The sequence below is a fragment of the Sminthopsis crassicaudata genome, chromosome 5, assembly GCF_048593235.1.
Source record: "Sminthopsis crassicaudata isolate SCR6 chromosome 5, ASM4859323v1, whole genome shotgun sequence".
NCBI lineage: Eukaryota > Metazoa > Chordata > Mammalia > Dasyuromorphia > Dasyuridae > Sminthopsis > Sminthopsis crassicaudata.
The window spans coordinates 91,898,934-91,920,688 of record NC_133621.1 but is presented as its reverse complement, the minus strand read 5'-3'; the positions used below and the strand labels follow the sequence as shown (position 1 = coordinate 91,920,688).

The 21,755-nt window shown below is 39.0% G+C and overlaps 1 protein-coding gene across 2 annotated transcripts in view; it reads right to left on the bottom strand.

Moving 5' to 3' along the window:
• Positions 1-21,028, bottom strand: part of ZNF777 (zinc finger protein 777) — a 31,919-nt gene extending 10,891 nt beyond the window's left edge. The window contains exons 1-5 of one of the 2 annotated variants that reach the window (XM_074267573.1): positions 20,528-21,028; positions 19,326-19,405; positions 16,009-16,869; positions 13,103-13,229; positions 1,442-1,555 (exon numbers count right to left, since the gene is read on the bottom strand). In XM_074267573.1, coding sequence (XP_074123674.1) covers positions 1,442-1,555; positions 13,103-13,229; positions 16,009-16,854 — 1,087 coding nt within the window. In that variant the 5' untranslated portion in view covers positions 16,855-16,869; positions 19,326-19,405; positions 20,528-21,028. The remainder of the gene's footprint in view (positions 1-1,441; positions 1,556-13,102; positions 13,230-16,008; positions 16,870-19,325; positions 19,406-20,527) is intronic. The other variant, XM_074267574.1, reaches the window with a different exon arrangement.
• Between the last annotated feature and the right edge of the window lie 727 nt (positions 21,029-21,755).

Here is a 21,755-nt window from a genome sequence, read left to right as displayed (position 1 = left end):
AGTGGCAAGGAAGTGGAAATTGAGTTGATGCCCATCAATTAGGAAATGGCTAATTACAGTACATTAATAAAATGGAATATTATTGTTCTATAAGAAATGATCAGCAGGCTGATTTCAGAAAATTCTGGAAAGAGTAACATGAATTGATGTTACATGAAGTGAGCAGAACCAAGAGAACATTGTTCACAACAATAAGATTATGTAATGACTAGCTGCGATGGACTTGTCTCATTTCAACAATGAGGTGATTCAAGACAATTCCAATAGACTTGTGATGGAAAGAGTCATTTTTATCTAGAGAGAATGAATATGGATCAAAGCATAGTATTTTCACCTTTGTTGTTGTTTGTTAACTTTTTTTTTTGGTTAGTTTTTTCCCTTTTGATTTTTCTTGCATAGCATGACTAATACAGAAATATGTTTATATTATATATATATAATATAAGCACTTATATTAAATTATTATTTATATTATATTAATGTTATCAATTAATTAATATTTAATGATGATTAATAATTAATTAATATTATATATATAATATAAGCACTTATATTAAATTGCTTATTGTCCAAGGAAGGGGAGAGGGAGAAAAATTTGGAACACAAGGTTTTGCAAAAGTGAATGTTGACAACTATCTTTGCATGTCTTTGGAAAAATAAAAGGATATTATAGGGAAAAAAAAAAAAACAATTTATATCCTTTGGCTCAGCAATCCCCCTACCAGGCATACATCCTCAAGGGAGTCATAGACAAAGGAAAAGGTCCAGGTCCCAGGTCAATATGCTAATATTCATAGCATACATTTTGTGGTTCAGAAAATGGAAACTGAGTGGGTGTCCATTGCTTGAGGAACGGTGAAACAAACTGATATATGAATGTTAATACAATATTATTATATGTAGATATATATGAAAAATTTGGAGAAATATGGTTAGACTTGAATGAATTAATAGAGCAAAAACTCAGAATATAAACATTGACAATAGCAAATGATATGGCAAACAGTTAAAATATTAAATTAAAACAACATTTAAGAAAGAGCAAAATTCAGAATAAATGGAAAAATCCAATATTGAATCCAGAAGTCAGAAGACTATGCATGCTGAATGAAGCAGATGAAAATAATCACAGATGCTGTAATTGGTCAGCTCTGCTTTATTCTTTGTTTCAACTCAGAGAGAGAAAGAAGGGAAGAAGAGAGAATAAGAAAGAGAAAGAATAGGGAGAAAATACATATAAAAATGAATTATGATGTAAAAAAACAAAAAAATAATAATAAAACTGTGTTCAATTGTTTAGACATTTGGAAACATGAGAAAGGATAGAAATCCTCAAGCAGATCTCACAGTCACCCTGAGAGTTATAAAACTCCATAGAAGAAAGCTGCAATTACATAAGAGTTGGAGGGAAAGTGCTCTGGGAGCCAGGGCAGTCACTTACCAGCACTGGGGTCAGTGGGAGTTTCTCCTTCCTCCGAATCTTCCTGTTCCTGCATGCTTGGCCTCTCTCCTCTTTCCATCTGTGACATAAGGTCTGGTTTGGAAATTGCATAGTCTGTCCAGGAAACAGGAAGTAATAAAAAAGCTTGCGATAATGCTAAAACAGGTGTTATTAACAATGTTACAGCATGTGTGCTATACTAGCAGATGACGATCTTTGAAAAGGAGTATGCTCATGCCCTTATATATTAAATTTTCTTCTATATGTTGTGTATCTAATCTGTTCTATGGATTGATCTCTTTCTTAACCAGTAAAAATTATTTTAATAATTACTGCTTCATGGTATAATTTGAGATCTGGTACTGCTAAATCCCCTTTATTCTCATTTCTTTTCATTATTTCTTCTGAGATGCTTAACCTCTTCTTTCTTCCCCCCTCCACTTTTTGTTTCTTTTCTTACTTTATTTTTTTAAACAATTTTATAAAGTAACCCTTTGGTAATTTGATTGATATGGCCTTGAATAAGCAATTTAGATAGTATTATCATTTTTAAAATACTAACTTATGCTATTCATTAGCAATGACTATTTTTCCATTTTGTTAGGTATATATTTTTAAAAACAGTTGTTTATAATTTTGTGCATGTATGTGTATAGTTCTTGCGTGTATCTTGAAAGATAGATTTCCATGTATTTTATATATTCTTAGTAATTTAAACTGCAATTTCTCTATCTCTTCTTGCTGGGTTTTATTACTTATAAGATATATAAATAGAAAAGTTCATGACCAAATAAGAAAAAGAGTATCATGAAAATAAAATTAATAATTTTGATTACATAAAATTTAAAATTTTTTATACAATCAAATCTAATAAAGCTAAGGTTAAAAGAGTAACAATTAATTGGGAAAAATAATTGCATCAAGTTCCTTGAGAAAGGATTCTGGAAAGATGGTAGGGTAGGTCAGAAAACTTTTAGCTCCCTAAATCTCCTCTGTAAGGGGCCTTTAAATGGGTGCCACAGCAAATCGGAAGATTGAGTGGTCCGGAAGTAATTTCTGTGGATATTAGGACTGCCCTTGGGTGGGATCCTGGCCATATTGAGATAGCTTCGTAATGGGTGACTCTCTCGCTGATTGGTTGTGTGTGTGACCTCACAGGCCCTATGTAAGCCCACTGCAGGCAGCAGACGCTCTCTTTAACCTGGTATTCTTCACCCTGGCTTCCCAGCCTGGGTGGCCAAGCCAAGATGGATAGCCAAAAGAGGTAAGGGTTTTGGTAGTGAACACTTGGGTCTTCTGACCAGGTGTTCACTCGGGAACCAACAAGTCAGGGCATCAGTCAGGGCATTATGTGAGTAGGTATAATAAAGGCTTTTAAGATTACACGTGGCTGTTCTTGAGTGCGCTACCGGTTATTAAGCTATAGATTCAAGAGATTGTGGCCAGAGACCTTAGAAGGCCTCAAAGGAGGCGAGCCGGGTAGAGTTCACACTGCAGAGGACAGTGGTCAAAGGTACTCTGGTGGGTCTAGGACAGACTAGTAATTGTAACTGCCAGGAGAGCACGTTACACTCCTCCACAAAAAAAGACAGATTACCTCAGAAGGATTAAAAAAAAAATCTAGAAAAAGCATTTGTCTTTTCCAAATTTAAGAAATTTCCAGGAAACCTCCAAGCCAACCCAGTGAGAGCTACAAAACAATAAGCCTTGGGGGCAGCTGGGTAGGGAGGCAGCCTCAGCTGCAGGAGCTTTTACTTCACTAACTGTGGAGGTCCCGAGGTACAAAATTTAAGGACCTCCCACTAACAAGGGACACCACCAAGCACAGCAGATGGCCCTACCTTTCTGGGTTGTGACGGTCCCAGGAGATAGCACAGGCCTGGTGAATATCGTAGCAACACAGTGGGGACTCTCCTGGCTGTGGGCATTTGCAAGAGAACAGAGTCCCTGGTTTTAGTTCCTGGGCAAAGAGGACTACTGTAGTTGGCAGCCACAGGAGGGATGGCATCAACAAGATCATTTGCAGAGCAGCATGGCTGGGGGCCCTAACCAAGGCTTAGAATAGAGATGATAACTCCAAGATAGACCTCAGAAAATAAGTAAAAAGAACCTGAGGCTTGGGCATGAATCCTCAAACCTTGGGACTAGGAAGTGATTATACTAATAGCTGCTATTTTAAAATTAAAATGAGCATGCAAAAGAGAAAGAGCCCAACCACACATACTACCATGGGGATAGAGAAAGTCAGGATTCATATTCAGAGGAAGATAATGGAGCCAAAAAAAACAACAACTTTTTCAATAAGAATCAATAAATGGTCCCAATCTTGGAACAACATAAAAATGACTTTAAAAATCAAATAAGAATGACTGAGGAAAATATGAAGGGAAAAAAAGAACAATCCAAGAAAATAAGAAAGTGATGAAAAAGCCAACCTAAAATAGACAATCAAGAATTTAAGGAAGAAAATAATATCTTAAATAGCAGAATTGGGCAAGGGGAAACTAATGACACCAAGAAATAACGAAACAAAATCAAGAGAATGAAAAAAACAGAAGAGAATGTAAAACATCTCATCAGGAAAAGAACTGATATGGAAAACAGATCAATGAAAAATACTATGAGAATAATCAGTCTATTTGAAAGATATGATCCAAAAAAAGAATACTAATACAATATTAGGGGAAATTATCAAGAAAAACTTCCTTGAAGTTCTAGAACAGGAAGACATTGTAGAATAGAAAAAAATCCACTAAAAGAAACTCCAGAAGGAAAACTTATAAGAATATTATAGCCAAGTTTCAAAGCTCCAAGGTTAAGGAAAAAATACTAACAAGAAACAAGAAAAAGCAACTTAAATATCATGGAACTATATAATAAGGAATCCACAAGGGCTACTACACTGAAGGACTATAGATCTTGGAATACTATATTTCATAGAACAAAAGAGCTGGTGGTATGAACAAGGATAATTTACTCAGCAAAGTTAAGTATAATTCTGAATGGAAAAAAAAAAAATGACCACTTCAATGAATTGAAAGACTTGCAGATATTTGTAATAAAACAAAACAAAAAAAGCAGAACTTAATGGAAAATTCGATATATAAGATCCATAAGAAATATAAGGTAAACATAAACATATATGACGAAGCATATAAAAGTATTCTAAATATGGAAAGAAACAAGAGAGCAAGGGGATAGGAGTGGGGAAGAGGATTAAAGGACTCTTAAAGGGGGAATAGGTTAAGGAACAGGAAAGCAAGGTAGTGGGTAGAAATAAAAGAGAGGAGTAAGGAGGATAGGATAAATAGGGAGAGAAGGATAGCAAGGAAAAACAAGAAGAAAAATACAAAAATAATATTATAATATGAATGGGCTCAATTTACAACCCATAATATGGAAATGGATAATAGATTAAAAATTTGAATTCGTACTATATTGCATTTAGGACTCAATAAAAATGAGACATACACAAAGATAAAATGAAGGGAAGAAGTAGAATTTATTATGTAAAAAAAAAAAAAGCAGAAGTAGAAATCATAATATCAAAGTTAAAACTAAAATAAACTGAAAAGAAAAAATAGAGAAACTACACTGTGTGTCATCAATATTATTCAATAATGTTTTAGACCATTTAAAATAACGAGACAGGATAAAATGATTGAAGGCATATATGCCAGAACAGACACAAAAACTATGTGAATATAAACATAAAACACTTTTTATACAAATAAGGCCAGATCTAAATAATTGGAGTACTATAAAGCTAATATAATTTTTATAAATGACAACTTTACCTAACTAATCTATTTATTCAATGCCATCTCAATTAATTACTAAAAAATCTTACTGAATTGGGAAAAAAAATAATAGCAAAGACCATTTGGAAGACCAAATGTAAGAAATTTCAAAGAAACCAGGGGGAAAACATGTAAAGGAATGAGATTCAGAATTAAACTATAAGGTGAGAGCATTGTTGAGGTTTAAAATGGATAATTTTGACTATTTTAAATTAAGATATTCTTGCGCAAATAAAACAAATGTAACCTAGAATATAAGGGATGCAAAAAGTTGGGGGGAAATTTTTCATAGACAATTTCTTAGATGGGATGTGATTGTGTGGGCTGTGCCATAGGAAATGATGAGCTAGTTGATTCTGAAAAACATAGAAAGGCTTGGAGATATGAAAGATGTTATCCACCTTCAGAAAAAAGAGATCACAAAAGTACACAGCAAAGAATTTTTAAAAATGGATAAGGAAGCAAAAAGAGATGGGTAGCTTGGAAAATGTTTAGTATTTATTTTTATATTTATTTAGTATTAAGTTTTCTTGAAATGAAAATTTGTTTTATATTGAATTCTTTCTTCTATGTATATGGCAATGTTCCTTTTTTCTCATTTACATTTGTTTAAAATGAATAAAAAACTTACAAATCAAAAAAAGTTTCTCTAATAAATGTTTCATAGATATGAAATGAATTCAGATTTGTAAGAAGTATCATGTCCCAACTAATAAATGCTCTAAGAATATGAAGAGACAGTTTTCAAAGGAAGAAATCTAGGCTAGTTATAGCTATATGAATTATGAATATGAATAGATATATGAAATTCTCCAAATTAGAGAAATCAAAATTAAACCAATTCTGAGATTCTACTTCACACCCACATAAAAATGATAAATGTTGAAGAGGCTGTGAAAAAATATGCACACTGATGCACTGCTGGTGGACTCTGGAAAACAATTTGGAATAAAAAGTTACTTTTAACTTAACTATACCACTTCTAGGCTTATGCCCAAAAGAAATTTAAAAAAAAGAAAAGAAAAGATTATATACAAAAATAATTATAGCAACTCTTTTTGTGGAAACAAAATATCCTGAAAACTAAGGGAATGATCCTCAGCTATAGAATGATTAAATAAATTGTAATATATGAATGTGATGGAATATTATTATGATGTAAGAAATGAGGAAATAAATGATTACCAAAAAAAAAAAAAAAGACATGGAAAAACTTATATGAAATGATACAAAATAAAGTAAAACCAAAAAAACCTATTTATATAACATCAATATTATAAAAATAAAAAGTTTGAGGATTGTTATAAATTGATGAAGAATAAAATGAATAGAACCAGAGAAAATTAAAACAATAACAACACTAAAAACAAACAAATAATTTAAAGGGTTGTTGCATAGTGCAAGAATTAGATTTTTCTTCTTGGTCAAAGTGTGCAAGACTAGGAATAATGCTTTTTGATTCATTGATTGATTAGACAGATTTAGGGTGGGTGGATTTAAGGAAAAATATCTTCTTAAAGCTAATCCAAAGCAGACTGAGCTACAATAGGAGGTAATGGATTCCTTGTCCTTAAAGAGCTTCAAGCAAAAATTGGATAATCTCTTATCAGGGATTCTGTATAGCAGAAGTATCAAACAGGTAGCTTCCTGGCAGAATAGGCCCTGACACCCCCCACACACACACCCCAGTGCATTCCTGAACCAGATTACAATGTGATTGGATAATATTTAACAAAATCAACAAAAATATAATAGGACATAGATAATGTAGAACTTGATCTTACTGCTGTAGAGGAGATTCTTGGTTAGATTATGCTGAATTTAGATGGCCTCTAAGGTCCTTTGCAAACCCGAATCAGCAAATGGCAGTGAGGCTTCAAAGTGGGGAGACCCAGCAGGGCAGTGCTAATCGGGGTGGCTCCTATATTCATTCCATCAATTAGCATTTGTGAAACACTTACTATGGGCCAGGCACCATAAACTCTGGGCACATAAAGAAAACAGAAACATGGTACCTATCCTCAAAGAGCTCACAGTCTAATGGCATGCAAATCACAATGTACAAACAAGCCACAGACAAGATTAATGGGGTTAGTTTAGAGGGAATGACTGGCAGAGGCTTCCTCCTGTACAAGACTTCAACTTAGAAAATATGGAAGTAAAGAAGTCAAGGAGGAGAAATGAGGAGTGACAGCATTGTGTGCCTCTAGATTTAAAAGATGTATGGTTTGTGGAAGAATTTTGATTTCAAAGTTTCAACTCCCTTCACTCTAGGTTTCCCAATCCTTGGCATATTGTTTTGACTTTGAACTATGACCTACAACTAATTCAGCCTTTAGGCCCTTAAGAATCAGTACTTATAGACTCTAATTTTTGGCTAATGCATCAGTCCTGTTTTGGACACTTGGGAGCCTTAGAGTCCAACAATCCTCTGGGCATATAGGAATAAAAGTGATCTTGTATTTGAATTCCCAACAGTTCAAAAATGGAGCTTTAAAAAATACTATTCACAGTTTCCTTCATGTGCCTGTGATATCACACAACTTTGTCATCTTCTACTCCTCTGAGGTCCCAAGGTCCTTTAGGATTCCCTCCAACACTGTGAGAAGAGTTATTCAAGGAATATAAGAGAAAAAGCAAAAAAGTGGAATTCCAATAACATATTCTACATATCAACCAAATCTGATGACACAAAATAATTCTCTATAGCACTTGGTCTGTTCTGCATATTTTGGAAAGCTCTGGATTCCTTACCTTCTCTGCTTACTGACAGGATAACCTTGGGAACTCAATCAATCAGTAATTTGGCAGCTAAATAATTACAGATAAGGAAACTGAACCTGAAGTCGGGAAGACCTGAGCTGAAATCCAGGCTCAGAGGCTTAAGTCCTAGTTATGTAGTCTGGGGCAAAACATTTAACAACTGCCTAAGTTTCCTCATCTATAAAATGGGGATAATATTAGCATCTACCTCCCATTGGAAAAATAAAATGAGATAATATTTGAAAAGTGCTTTGCAAAACTTAAATGCCATATAAACACTCATTATTATTCACTTACTATATGCCAGGCACTATGCTAGGTGTTGAAGATACAAAGAAACAATCTTTATTCCAACATGATAATGGGGTAGAGAACACATACATATACCTAAGGTAAGTACAAAATAAATCTAAGGCAGTAAGAGATGGAGTCAGGGCCTAGCAGGTTGGGGAATGAAGAAAGGTTTCACGGAGAAGGTGGCACTTCAAGAGCAACGTTATGATTCTCTAAAGCAGAGGAAAATACAGTTAGTGCAAGGACACTACATGGACAATGTTATATCCTAAATGAGGAACAGAGAAAATGCCAGTTTTTCTGGACCACACACTTTGAAAAGGAAAGTAACATAATGAAACTGGAAAGATCATTTGGGACCAACTTGTGAAAAGCTTCTAAACTCAAATTGAGGAGTTTATATTTTATCTTAGAGGAAATAAGAATCCTTGGAATTTATTGAGTGAGCAAATGATGGGGTGAGATCTGTCCTTAAGGAAAATCCCTTTGGAAACTGTGCAGAAGATGGATTGGAGCAGAGAGAGTCCTGAAGCCCGACACTAATGAGGAGGGTACTGGAGTCCCAGCAATAATGATGGAAAGTTTGCACTAATGTGGTAAATGAGTGAAAGGTGTAACATTTGGATGTGAGAGATATGAAGACAGATACAGGAAGAATTGGCTACTCACTGGACATGTTGAATAAGGGAGAAAGTACAGGATAACACTGATCTAAGAGTCTGGAAGAACCCATACATTGTGGGAACAATTATTAACCGGCTCTTGCTGCTCAGTTCTGCATCAGACTCAAGGTAGGCTGACAGGGGACTTGTGGCCAAGAGTGGTATGCTCCCTGCGCTGTGCAGCAAGTTCAAAAGCAAGAAGCAGCTGTATAACTGACCTCAGGAGCAAAGCAATGCCTCAGTTTCAATTTCTAGCTCAATCTGAAGCCTACAGAAGAATAATGAGGACAAGCTAAGAATGACCAAATCTGATAATATTGAGGAATTCTATTGCTCAAACCAGATCAAGGTTAGAAATTTGCAGGGCTCAGATGGGGCAGCAGCCGAGTGCAGGGTGGCAAGCAGTATATTGGATTCTTATTAAGAATAGATCACTTTGTGAACATTGAAAGCTTGCAGCCTGAGCTATCCTTGAGAACATGGAATAACACGATATTCAGCACCCCAAAAAAGCAGAACAAGATAAGCCCAAACTTTCCCTCCAGCAGTATACAGAATCTCGCCTTAATATCAAGCCTTAAGTCAGGAAGTAGGCTGGCAAATGGATGAAGGCACCAGAAGAAGAGAATGACTCCAAAATATCTACAAGCAAAGCCTCAAAGAAAAACATCCTGGACACAAATTTAACAAATTCCTGGAAAAAAAAGAAGTTAAGAGTTAAAAATAATTTTATCAACTGAAATGATAGCATTAGAGGAAAAAAAGAAAAAGAAATGAAATCTACAGAAGAAAGAATTAGAAGGGGAATTAACAGCTTGGCCCAAGGGTAACCTTGCTTAAACCACAAGCTCCCTTAAAATAGGGATGGACCAAATTGAAGCTAGTGATCTAATTACACAACAAGAAATATTAAAACAAAGTCAAAAGACTTAAAAAATAGAAAAAAATTAAGTTACTTGAAATCAAAAGTAAGTGATTTGAAAAAAAAAATCAAGGGGAAAAATTTAATAACCATTGGTCTATCTGAAAGTCATTACCAAAAATATAGACAGCATATTTTAAGAATGATTAAAAGAAAACTGACCTGATCTATTAAAACTAGAGAGAAAGTTGTTAATAGAAGGAATCCACCAGTTGTCTCCTGAAGGAAATCTCATAAAGAAAACTTTTAGGAACATTATAGCCAAAATTCAGATCTTCCAGATAAAGAAAAAAATACTGCAAGCAGTGAGGAAAAAAAAAAAAAAAAAAAAAAAAAGATTCAAGTACCATGGAGTCACAGTCACGATCACACTCTATTTGGTGACCTTCACTATGAAGAAGCAGGGGACTTTCATATTCCAAAATGCAAAGAATATTGGCTTATAATCAAGAATAACAGCAAAACTCCATAAAGACCTCAGGTGAAGGAAGGGATGGGAAGTAAAGGGCATTTAATGAATTATATAATTTTTATGCATTCCTGATTAAAAGACCAGAGCTGAGCAGAAACTCTGAAGTTCAAACATAGGCACAAAGAGAAAGATAAAAGTGCAAACAAATATATGGAACCAAAGAAGGATAAACTTTTTACTTTTTAATATAAGACTTGATGTATATATCTCTTCTGAACCTTATCATCTTGTGACTTGAAAAATCACAAAGGGAGCCTAATTAAAGGGAAGGCTTAGGAGTGATTTTGCTCTATCTTGAAAAAGGAAAGAGAGAGGAAGAGGAATATATGGGAGTGGAGGAAAGGGAAAAAAAAGGTTATGGAAAATGTTCATATGTAAAAAGGATTCAAAAGTGGAAGTCAACAAGGAGGAAAGGGCAAGGGAAGCGGTTAATATTTGAACCTTACTCTCACCTGAATTAGTCAAAGAAAGGAAGAGAAGATACTCACATCCACCACTGGGTACAGAAATGTATTTAATTCAACAGGGAAATAGGGGAGAAGGGGAAAAGGGGGAACTAAGAGAATGAAAGGGAAGATAGATCAAGGGAGAGATTATTGTCCTTCATTTTCAAAAAGGCCCAATGACATCATGGGGGATATCTTGACTTGTGTGGGAATTGGATTGAAGTGAGTCAATGTTGTGCAAAAGTCATCAGCCTTACTCTCTCTTCCTGAGTCAATGAAGTCCAAGGGTAGGATAAAAGCCAAGATACCTGGCTGTGGCCCTGGATGGAGAGTGTGATCTTGGCACCTTGGATACCTGACCAAGCTCCAAGCACCTGCTTCAGCCATTTTTATGGTCACTGGAATGTGATATTTTTACCTAACCATTCCACCAGGGAAAGTCTTCGAACACTTGGGGAGATGTCCCCCTCACTCACCAACAGGTTTAAGGCCAGTAGCTTACCCTGAAACTGGTTGAGCCCGTCTGTGGAGATGGTTTTACTGAGGTATAGCTGCTGCACGTGCTACAGCTTCCTGGAGTTGTGGTGAGAGTTGAATGAATCACTTAGTAAAACAAACTCTAGAAGATTGTACATGGTGGGAATTTCCCCACTAGAGTTCTCCATAATAAGAAAATCATAGCTCTGGACCGAAAACAAAAACTAGCCTTATGTCTAGAGTAGTGAAGGATCATGTTCAAGGTCACACAGCATGTTGGTAGAAGAAGTAGGACTAGAATTTCCCACATCTCATATAAAGTACTGCTGATGCTAACATACAGCCCAGGAGCCCACAGGACATAGCTCCCTGCCTTGGTCTGGTCTGTCTTGTGCTGCCATGGTTTTCTTCCTCATGCTTTATTTTCAGAACCTACTATTTCTCCCTCTCTTGCTTCTGGGCTTCTCGTATGCATCCTCCAAGATGACAAATGCATAAATAAGACCTAAATATGCCCTATTTCCTACCCCTTCTCCATGCCAGGGACACCATCACCCTAGCTAGTTCTTCAGACTATCCCTTTTGACTCTTGACACTTGTACTGAAGGGCTGCTGAGCAAAAATCACTTCTAGACAAGAAGAGAGGCATCCTGGTGGACAGAGATGAACCATCGCTGAGACCTTGGATAAGAGGGCCACTTAACCTCTCCTTTTAGCCTGAAAGTTTTTATTTGTAAAGTGGAAATGATCATCTTTGCGCCCCCTTCTTCATGGGGTTGTTAAGAGATCCAACAACAACAGGGATTTAGTAAACTCCTACCAAGTACCAAGCACTGAAGTAAATTCTGGGAACATAAATTAAAACAAATACCCAGCCCTATATCTCAAGGAGCTCCCAGTCTAATGAGGAAGGAAAACATGGAAACAACCAGCTAAGTACAAGATATAAAGTAAATGGGAGGTAATCTCAGAAATAAGGTCTCAGCAGGGGGTAATATGAAGGGAGAGGAAAGTCTCCTCCAGAAAGTAGGATCTGAGCTAAGTCTTGGAGGAAGCCAGAGAGGTTTGGAGGTAGAGGACATTCCAGACATGAGAGACAGCAGAGGGAGAAGGATGGAGTCAGGCGAGATACTGTCCTGAGGACGAGCAGGGGTAGAAGGCAGGTTTCTCTGGAAGGGGGCAAAGGGTAAAAAGACTAAAAAGTATGAGAACACCAGCCAAATATTTTTAAATTTGATCCTGAAGCCATTGGAGTTTCTTAAGCAGGGGAAACAAGGTTGGTTTGGTAGCTGAATAGAGGATAGACCAGAGTGGAGACATACTGGAGATGACAGGACACTGCAAGAGCTCAGGGCTGAGAGGATAAGGCACCAGGAAGGCGATGGGGATGCTGGGCAAAGGGAAAGGTCTAGAAGAGGTGGTGGAAAGGTGGAAGCACCAATCTTGGCCACAGACTGGGTATGTGAGGAAAGGCAGGGAGGGAGTATCCCTCAAAGTTTCAGAGAAGAGGGGAGGCTTTTGGGTGGGAAAGGCAAAGGGATTGTTTTGAATAATCTCTAGTTTGGGATGTCCAAGAAGCAGCCAGTGCAGTTGGTACCCTGGAGATAGGGAGAGAAGTTAAGGCTGCATGAAGATCTTTTGCTCGGAGGAATCTAGAGGAACTGATGAGATTACCAAATAAGACTATGTAAGAGGAAGAGAGAAGAGGGTTCAGGACAGACTCTTGGGAGACAACTATCATTAGTGTACGTGAACTGGAGTTTAGGTAAGAAAATGCAAATAAATTATCTTATGTACATAGTGTTATTAAAGAAGTGTTCCTTACCCATTGAGACAAGAGATTCATAGTTGCCCCTCATTACATTCTTGTAAAGTTCCTTTTGCCATTCAGACAGGTTCCCCCACTCCTGTTCTGAGAAATGGACTGCAACATCATCAAATGTGACTGGTACCTGAAATTACAAAACAGACCCTCAGCACTGTCCAAATATAGAGTGGTAAGGATATACTTGTTGGACAATTCTAGCACAAAGAATATGGCCCAGAACTGTTTGAAATTCACAATGTAAACTAAGGAACATTCCAATTTATAAGTAGAATAGAGAATATATTTAGAGTGAGGGCTGTATAGCTTAATATATCTTCATTTTGATATTTTATTTGAGTAGGGGCATATGGAAAAATAATCAAATATCATATCTATGCTGCTAATGCACTAGTGAAACCTGACTCTTTTCAAGGGTAATCCTGCAGAACTAGAACATGACTTATCCTGTTTCCAAGAGAAATCCTAAAAAAAAAAAAAAAAAAAAAAAAAAAAAAAAAATCAGAAAATGAGTTGATTTGCATTCCATTCACTTCATGCTGACATTACATTCTACAATACTATAAGAGAGAAAAACAAATCCTAAGGAGAAAGAATTCAGGATACTGTTTCTCATGCCAAAAGTTAAAATTACAAGTTGAAAGACACAAGCCAGAATACAATTTTATTACAAGAAAGGAAAAGGTTTTTATCATAGTTCTCCTTTTTTTGGTCTGGATTTGTGATTTCACTTAGTAAAAGGAAATCTCAGGTAAGGAACTTTCTCTACCAATCTGGTTCATCAACTGTTCTGCAACTTACAGTATTGCCTGGAAAACTGATACTAAAAGAGGTTAAGGGACAACCAGTATGGGCCAAGAACTGGATTTGAACCCAGGCCTTGACTACACTATGCTGTGCTACCTTTCTTGTAAATCACATCAAAGGTATCAGGTAAAATAATAAGTGACTATACCTGGAAATGCATTTTAGAATTTCATTAAAAATCTAAATGTGAATCTGGGAGTATTAATGAATTTAAATCAAGCAAGGTTCCACTTTGATATCAAAAACTAGTCTGAAAAAACAAGTTGTTTTTTCTTGTCTATATCCATGACCATAAGTGGGTACACTGGAAATAGAACTAAAAAGACACAGGCTCTAGCAGTTTTTTTCTTGGAAGCACAGAATATTACAATCAGAAGGTTCCTTAGTAGTCAACTGGTCTCCCTTCTCAGGAAATATCTGTGCTGGATCTCTGACAGTTGGTTGTTTTTCTAGCATCTGCTGTTTGAGAATTTAGTAAAAAATTATGACACCAAAATAGGCCTCTAACTTTTAGAAAGTTGAACCAAAATTTGCCTTCTTACCTTCATCACATTTATGAATATAACTTTTACCCATAATCTTATCTCTATCTTAAAAAAAATTGTCTATAATCCTTCATGTTTGAAGCATGTTATCCCTTCTCCAAACTAAACACACCTAATTTAATATGATTTCTTGACACCTCATTTTCCTAATTCCTCTCCTCTGAACATCCTCTACTTCAGTCAGTGTCCCCTTTAAAATTGGGATTCTACAATAGAAAACAGCCCTATAAATGAGCTGTACAACAGGACTCAGAATGTGCCTGTCCTTAATGATCATTAAGATCATTCTTCTCCTTAAGGAATACTACCCAGGAAACATGGGTAAATCACTCTTTGTGCCCCAGACAATTTTTCAATTCAATAAATTACAGAAGAGTTACTGATCTATATCCATGGAGGTAATTTCCATATCGGAGGAGCATAACTTTAAAAACTAACAGTAACAGTTTCACTCTTGGCTCCATATTAATCTAGTAGTCAACAAAAACCTTTAATTTCATGAATTGTGACTAAGCCAAGGATCCTCCATCCTGATTCTCATAGATTTGATTTTTTACAAAACAAAATCTAAGCCTAGGACTTTACTCTTATTCCAGATAAAATTTAGTTTGTTAGCTTTAGCTTGTGGAGATATTTGGGAACCCTGACTGTGTTACCTATCATACTGGCTGTGCCTACAAGTTTTATGTCATATGTCTATGTCTTCACTAATAAAAACCAATTCTGAACATCAGTGTCCTATAGCATTTCTCTGAGCCTATCAGGCTAACTAACATGGAGACGTGTCAACATATTTTGACTGTTCAATCAGCTATGATCTAATTAATATCATCTATTCACCCTATTTCACTATCTAATTAACAAGGATATTGTATAAAATTTCATCAAGTATTTTGTTGAAATAAAAATACACTAGAACTTAAAATGTCTCTCTAATCTATTAATCTACTTTCTCTGCCTTAAAAGGAAATGAATTATTTGGCATGACTGACTCTTGGACATTATCTAATTCTTTTACCTCTACTTAGCCAGTACCAAATTATTTTTGATGATTACTGCTTTGTTGAATAGTTTGAGATCTGGTACTGACAGATCCCCTTCTTTCCCAATTTTTATTTCAGTATTTATCTTAACGTTCTTAACTTTTTTTTTTTGTTTTGTCAGATGAATTTCATTATTCTTTTAAACATATCTATAAAGGAATGATAATTTTTTTGTAGTTTGGCCTGACAGTAAAAAAAAGAAATTAATTTAATTAGTATTGTCGTTTTATTATATTGGTTTCTTCTATCCATAAGCAATTAATATTCCTCCAAATATTTAGGTCTCTTTTTTTTTTCCTCCAAAGAGTATTTTGTAAATGTATTCACATAGCTCCTGTGTATATTTTGGTTAAGTAGAATCCCAATATATTTTGTAGTTATTCTGAATGTTTCCCTTTACTTGGACTCCCCCTTGACTCATCCCTTTCCCTTTTCCTTGTATCAAACTCAACTAAAATGAATTTTTAGTTCTGTTCTTTAGTTATCATCCTGCCATTCAGGAAAGGTTTACCTTGGGAACTTCTCCATTGCTGCCTGGGGGGAGTCGAAGTATCCAGAAATTCCTATTTTTCAGTAAGTTTTCCATATTCTCTAATCTTCTTTGCAATAAGCCATACTCCTGGAGCAAGGTCCCTAGCACAACCCATTTGCTCTCTAGGTGGTTTGCAAATTCCACAGCTGTCTTTTCACAGTCAGTTAGCTTTTTCTCAGCCGTTCCAGCCCGCCCCTCTAGGGTGAGTAACCTCATGGCCTGGGCTTCCACTTTCCTCTCCACTGCTTGGATAGCAGCCCATATTGCCAAGCGGGATATTTCAGCAGTCTGAAGTGGAGTTTCCTTCTGAGAGGCAGCAGAGGTCTGAAAGGATGTATCCTTTTGTATCCCATGGCCTGGGCTTTGCAGTAGGGTCTCCATCTCAGCTTCAGGAACAGTAGGGGAAAGGAGCAGGCTTTCTTTCTCAGGAATTTCAGGGGAATGGAGTGGGATTTCTTGATAATGAACAGGATGGGACCGAAATAAGATTTCTTGTTCAGAAGCAGCTAGGGGTGGGCACTGAGTTTCAGGCTGGAGAACAGGAGGATGTTGAAAAGCAATCTCTTGCTCAGGAGAAGCAAGAATTGGGAGTGAAATTTCCCTCTGGGAAACAGGGTGGAGTCGGGCAGGAGTCACTTTCTCAGGAATGATCCGGGGTGGGGCTTCTTTCTGGGGAATGGCAGGGAACAGTGATGGAGTTTCTTTAGGGGAAACAGCAGAGTACTGGGATGGAGTCTCTTGGAGGGGTCCAGCAGGTGAGTGAGAGAGAGTTTCTCGCTGAGGAACACTGGAGAATGCCAAAGGTGAGGATCGCCGTGTCTCCATGTCTAGCTCCTAAACCTGTTTGGAAGGAAAGAAATGAAAAGACAATATGGAAACTCATATTCCTACATGGCAATTAAGTTAGGTCCAAAAGATTATAAATCACATTTCATAGGTTCAGTTCTGATGAGCAAAAGGATAAGTTCTATAGACAGAATTAAATCTTGAGGCTATTTTTATCATGCACATCCATGAAATCTGAACAGTTTTTATTGTTTCTGGCTTCATACTAATAAAGTTGTGGTTATTAATTATAATGGTAATATTATCTTGAATCTATATACAGCATCATACTTTTCTGATTTCATTTTATATTTACAATATATATGAGCTAGGCAAAGAGGGATTATAATCTAAATTTAAAGATGAGGAAACTGAAGATTTAAGAAACGTGACAAATCAGTGTTACAACTGGGACTAGAAATCTGGTCTCCTGAATTCCAGGGGGGGATTATGGGACTTTTCTCCATCATTTTTCCAATAGGATAAGGACTACATGGTAATTTTCTTAGTGCAGAACTCCCAGTAAGGAACTTTTTCTACCAGTGCAAGTTAGCATCTTTTCACTGAAAATCTAAGTCACTTTCCCAGGCTCACAGAGCCAGTATCTTCCTGGCTCTCTAGTCACTATATGATAATACCTAACAATATTGCTTAGAAAGGGCACAATTTTTTTTCTCTTCCTTTCAAATATTCAAAAATAAAATGTTTAGGTTTCTAAGTATTTTTTTTTTACTAGTGTTTGCCATGATGGATTTTGAAAGTATTTACATAGTAACTTTCATAAAGAGAATTCAGATTCATATAGCATGTTCACTCTTCTGAGAAAAATCCTGAGATAAGTAGCAGAAGGATTATTACTCTCATTTTATAGATAAGGCAAGTGAAGTTTACAGATATTGAAGGACTAGCCCAGAGCCATGGGCCTAATCAGTTCCACAGTGTGATTGCAAACCTTCATTCCAGGTCTACCACACTTTCTACAAAAAAATTACACTACTTCCTATAGATTCACAGGATTAAATGGGAGTCTTTGGGCATTCAGTCCAGTCTCCTGCTTGTAGGTAGGAGAGTCACTAACATTTGCTCAAAAGATGAGTATTGATTTCAAGATATCATAATTCCAGGGAAGAGAATCCAACAGGATTCTTTCAACTAGTGAATGACCTAAGCTTCTGACTATGACACAATGATGCTGTAAGTATCTCTGTGAAGGTTAGGGATACAAGGTCAAGGACTAGATAAGAAAAATCCAATAGATCTATTTTGCTACTTTTTTCCAGCTCAGTTAAAAGACAGAAAAGAAAAAGAGCTAAAATAAAATTTTCAGAATACTCTGTGAACTTAATATATTCATACTCAAGCTGTTCCAAATAAAACATAACTTTTTCTAAATGTATAGTTTAGTATCTTTAGGGAAAGAAAGCTCTTAATCTACTGGGTTACTGTTTCAATTACCTACACAATCATTATCTTACTGAGACCAGATCTGAATCTCTCGTTACAATTTTGTCCAATTTCTCTTACTTTGTTTTTCAAAGACATGAAGAAAAGCCATAGACATTTATTAAAGTTCCTCTGGACCGTTTCTAAGTCTCCACAACTATTCATTCATAAGCTTATTCATTCCTTCTTTCAAATAAGTGAGATGAGACAGTTTAGCTCATAATGTAAAAGAGAGGCTAGGGTTCAAATCTCTGGGGAAATTTTTAGAATATGTCTAGGAATCAGAACACCTCTTTACTACAGAAGACTCTAGTTCTAATATTCTGAAAATCTTTTAAGTATTCATTAAGTCTCAATTAGATCTTTAGCACTGAGTTAGAATCTTTGGGAGCTACAAAGGAGACCCTGCCTTCAGGAAGCTTATAATCTAGTACATAAGAAGGCATGAGTATGATGTAGTAGAAAAAGCAATGATACTGGTATCCAAATCACTTAGCCTCACTGAGCTTCAGTTTCTTCATCTGTTAGGAAAAGAAAAAAAGAGGGAGTAGGATTACATCATTTTTGAAGTCTCTTTCAATTCTTTTGGGACTCAGCCTCATAAGTACCTGATTAATGGGATGAAATTTATTTTTATACTATGTCACCTCTAAAAGATATGAGGTACTAAGTTGTGGTCCTTTTACAGATGAGAAAATAAGAACATGAAGCATGTAATTAATTCTCAATAAGCTCACAATTTTTCAGTTTAGTGAAGAACACCAATGATTCACTATGATCAAGAAAAATGAAAACTATCCAGTCTATCTGAAGATGGCTACAATGTAGATATGGCTACAATCTAGTAAATGAAGCCCGAAGAGCAGAAACTTCCTGCCTCACAGTGCTGATCTGAAAAATATGGAAAATCTGATTTTCTTTTTCTAGATGTTCCTTTTATTGGTTTAGAGAACTTTATGTGAACCCTGAGAGAAAAGAAGAAAGTTCCTTTAAAAACAAAAATAGTGTTCTTGCTGTGATTTCCTCACCAGTCTTAGAAGCCTGTGATCTAATCTGACCAGGACTAGATGACTTCAGAGGTCCCTTCCAACTCTGATATCCTGTGGTTCTGTGAGGTAAAAAAAAAAATAATAATAAAAAAATAAATAAGGTTTTTAGAAGTTAAAAAAAAAACAAAACCTAGAGTGATCCATCAATTCATTTAATTCCTAGGATATTCCAGTTCACAAATATCAATTCTAAAATTGTAATTTCACAGAGAGGGATCCTATTCAACCTTATAAAGTCTTTAAAAGATGATTTTATAACTTTCTCTTTTATTGTCTTTTCTCTTCTCTTGTGGTTTGAGTTCCCCAGAAATGTGGTCATATCAATAAAAGAAAAATCTTTGTTCCTTTTTTTTTTTTTTTTAAATCCTCCAAGTATAGTGAGAGGGTGTGAAGTCACCAATTTGTGAACTTAAAGCTAGAGATCATTTTTTTGAGGTTACTGATGCTGGCAAGGGGCCCTAAACAAGCTGTGGGAGCTGCTGTCGACCAGATACCTGCTGATGGGGGGGGGGGGCACGAGGCCGGGGCATCCATCTACTCCTGGGCAGCCGCTCACCCTCTGGCCTTCCCTCACTCTGGGGCCCGAAGTCTGTGGTGGGAGCCGGCGGGGGAGGGAAGGAGAGGCACATGGGGGAGCCGGGGGGCCTGACTGCAGCTACCCCCAGCCTCTGCTCCTTAGGGGTAGAGGCCCAGGTCCGGGCCAGTCCTCACTGGGGCCCTGCCCGCTTTCCCCGGGGCTGGTCGCCTTTGCTGGCGGGAGCCCGCAGTGCAGGGCAGGAGGCCCCGAGAGGCAGGGATTTCTCCCCAAGTAGGCAGGGAGCCACGGATGACTGGCTGCATGACCTTGGGGCAGGTTGTTCCCTCAGGTTCGGATCGGCGCCGTGAGCCTCTACGGCCGCGGTGAGAAATGGGGAGAGCAGGAGCGGCGGGGGCCGCCTGCCCCGGTGACCAGAACAAGAACGCTCCCCGAGGGCCCGGCCCGAGCCCGGCATGACAAGCGGCCGCGGCCGGCTCCCGCGGGCTGGAGGGGATGCCCGCAGTCCGGAGAGACCACTACGATGCAGCCCGGGTCCCCGGGGGCGTCGGAACGAGCTCCGACCCGCGCCCCCGCCCCCGATTGCTGCGCCCGGACCCCCGCCCGCCCCGCTCCCCGTCTGGGCCCGCGCGGGGACATCTCTCACCGGAGCAGGCGCCGCCTCGGCCATGGCCCTCGGACTCGCTCCCAGACCCCGGGGCGGCTGCGACGCGGAGGGCTCCGGGGCGTCCGGCCCTTCCCCGTCCCCTCCTCCTCGGCTCCCTCCCGCCCGCACCGCGCACGGGACCCGCAGGGGCTCGGGCCCCGGGCCGGGCCGCGCCGCGCTCTCTGGACGCAGGGGCCGGGCCGCGCCGTCAGCGCGGAGGGCGCCGAGCCAGAGGAGCCCCGGAGCCAGACGGCGGCCGGGCAGGGGCCGGAGGGGAGCTGAGCCGAGCCCCTGGAGCGCCGGCCCGGAGCTGGGCCGCCCCCTCCTCCGCAGCCGCTGAGGCCCGGGCCCCGCGTTCAGCCCAGCCCCAGCTCGGAGGACTCGGGCTCCGGCTCCGGCTCCGGCTCCGGCTCGGGCTCGGGCTCCGCGCGACGCTCTCGCCCCAGCGCCCGTTCAGCAGGGGAGCTGCACCGCAGCTGCCATGTTGATACAAACTGCATCCTGGGAGGCATGTCCCTCTCCGACCGCTTAAAGAGAAAGCGCCGAATCTCCGCCGAGCTCGCACCAACCCGGACAGCTCCATCTACAGCTGGTAGGAGCGAACAGTGCAGGCAGCGCCGGGCGCGAGCCGCGCGGACACGCCCCAACCGAGGGCCGGCGGGCGGAGACCCTGCCCGCCGCCCCCAGCCCACCCAGCCCCGCCGCGCGGGGCTCACCTCCGCCCGCCTTCCTGGTCTCTCCCCCCGAAGCGTTGGGAAGAAGCGACAGGGCTCGCGCTCCGGGACCCCCGAGGACCACGCGGACCTCCGGCACCTCTCCTGGACCTGAGTGCGGAAAGCAGGAAGCCCTGAGCTGGGAAGGAACCCTCGCAGTCCCCCCGCCCGCCCCCCCTTCAGGAGGCATCCCTTCGGTCCCCTCTGTGGCATCCGAATCATGTGGTCAGCCAGCCCCAGCCAGGATGGGGAGCTCCTTGTGTGTGTGTGTGTGTACGTGTGTATGTGTGTGAGCATGTACACGTGTGAGTGCATGTGTGTGAGCATGTACATGCGTGAGTGCATTGTGTGTGCGTGTACATATGTGTGTGAGCATGTACACGTGTGAGTGTATGTGTGTATGTACATGTGTGTATGTACGTGTGTGAGTGTGTGTGTGTGTGTGAGCGTGTGCATGTGTGTGAGCATGTACATGTGTGAGTGCATTGTGTACATGTGTGTATGTCTGTGTGAGC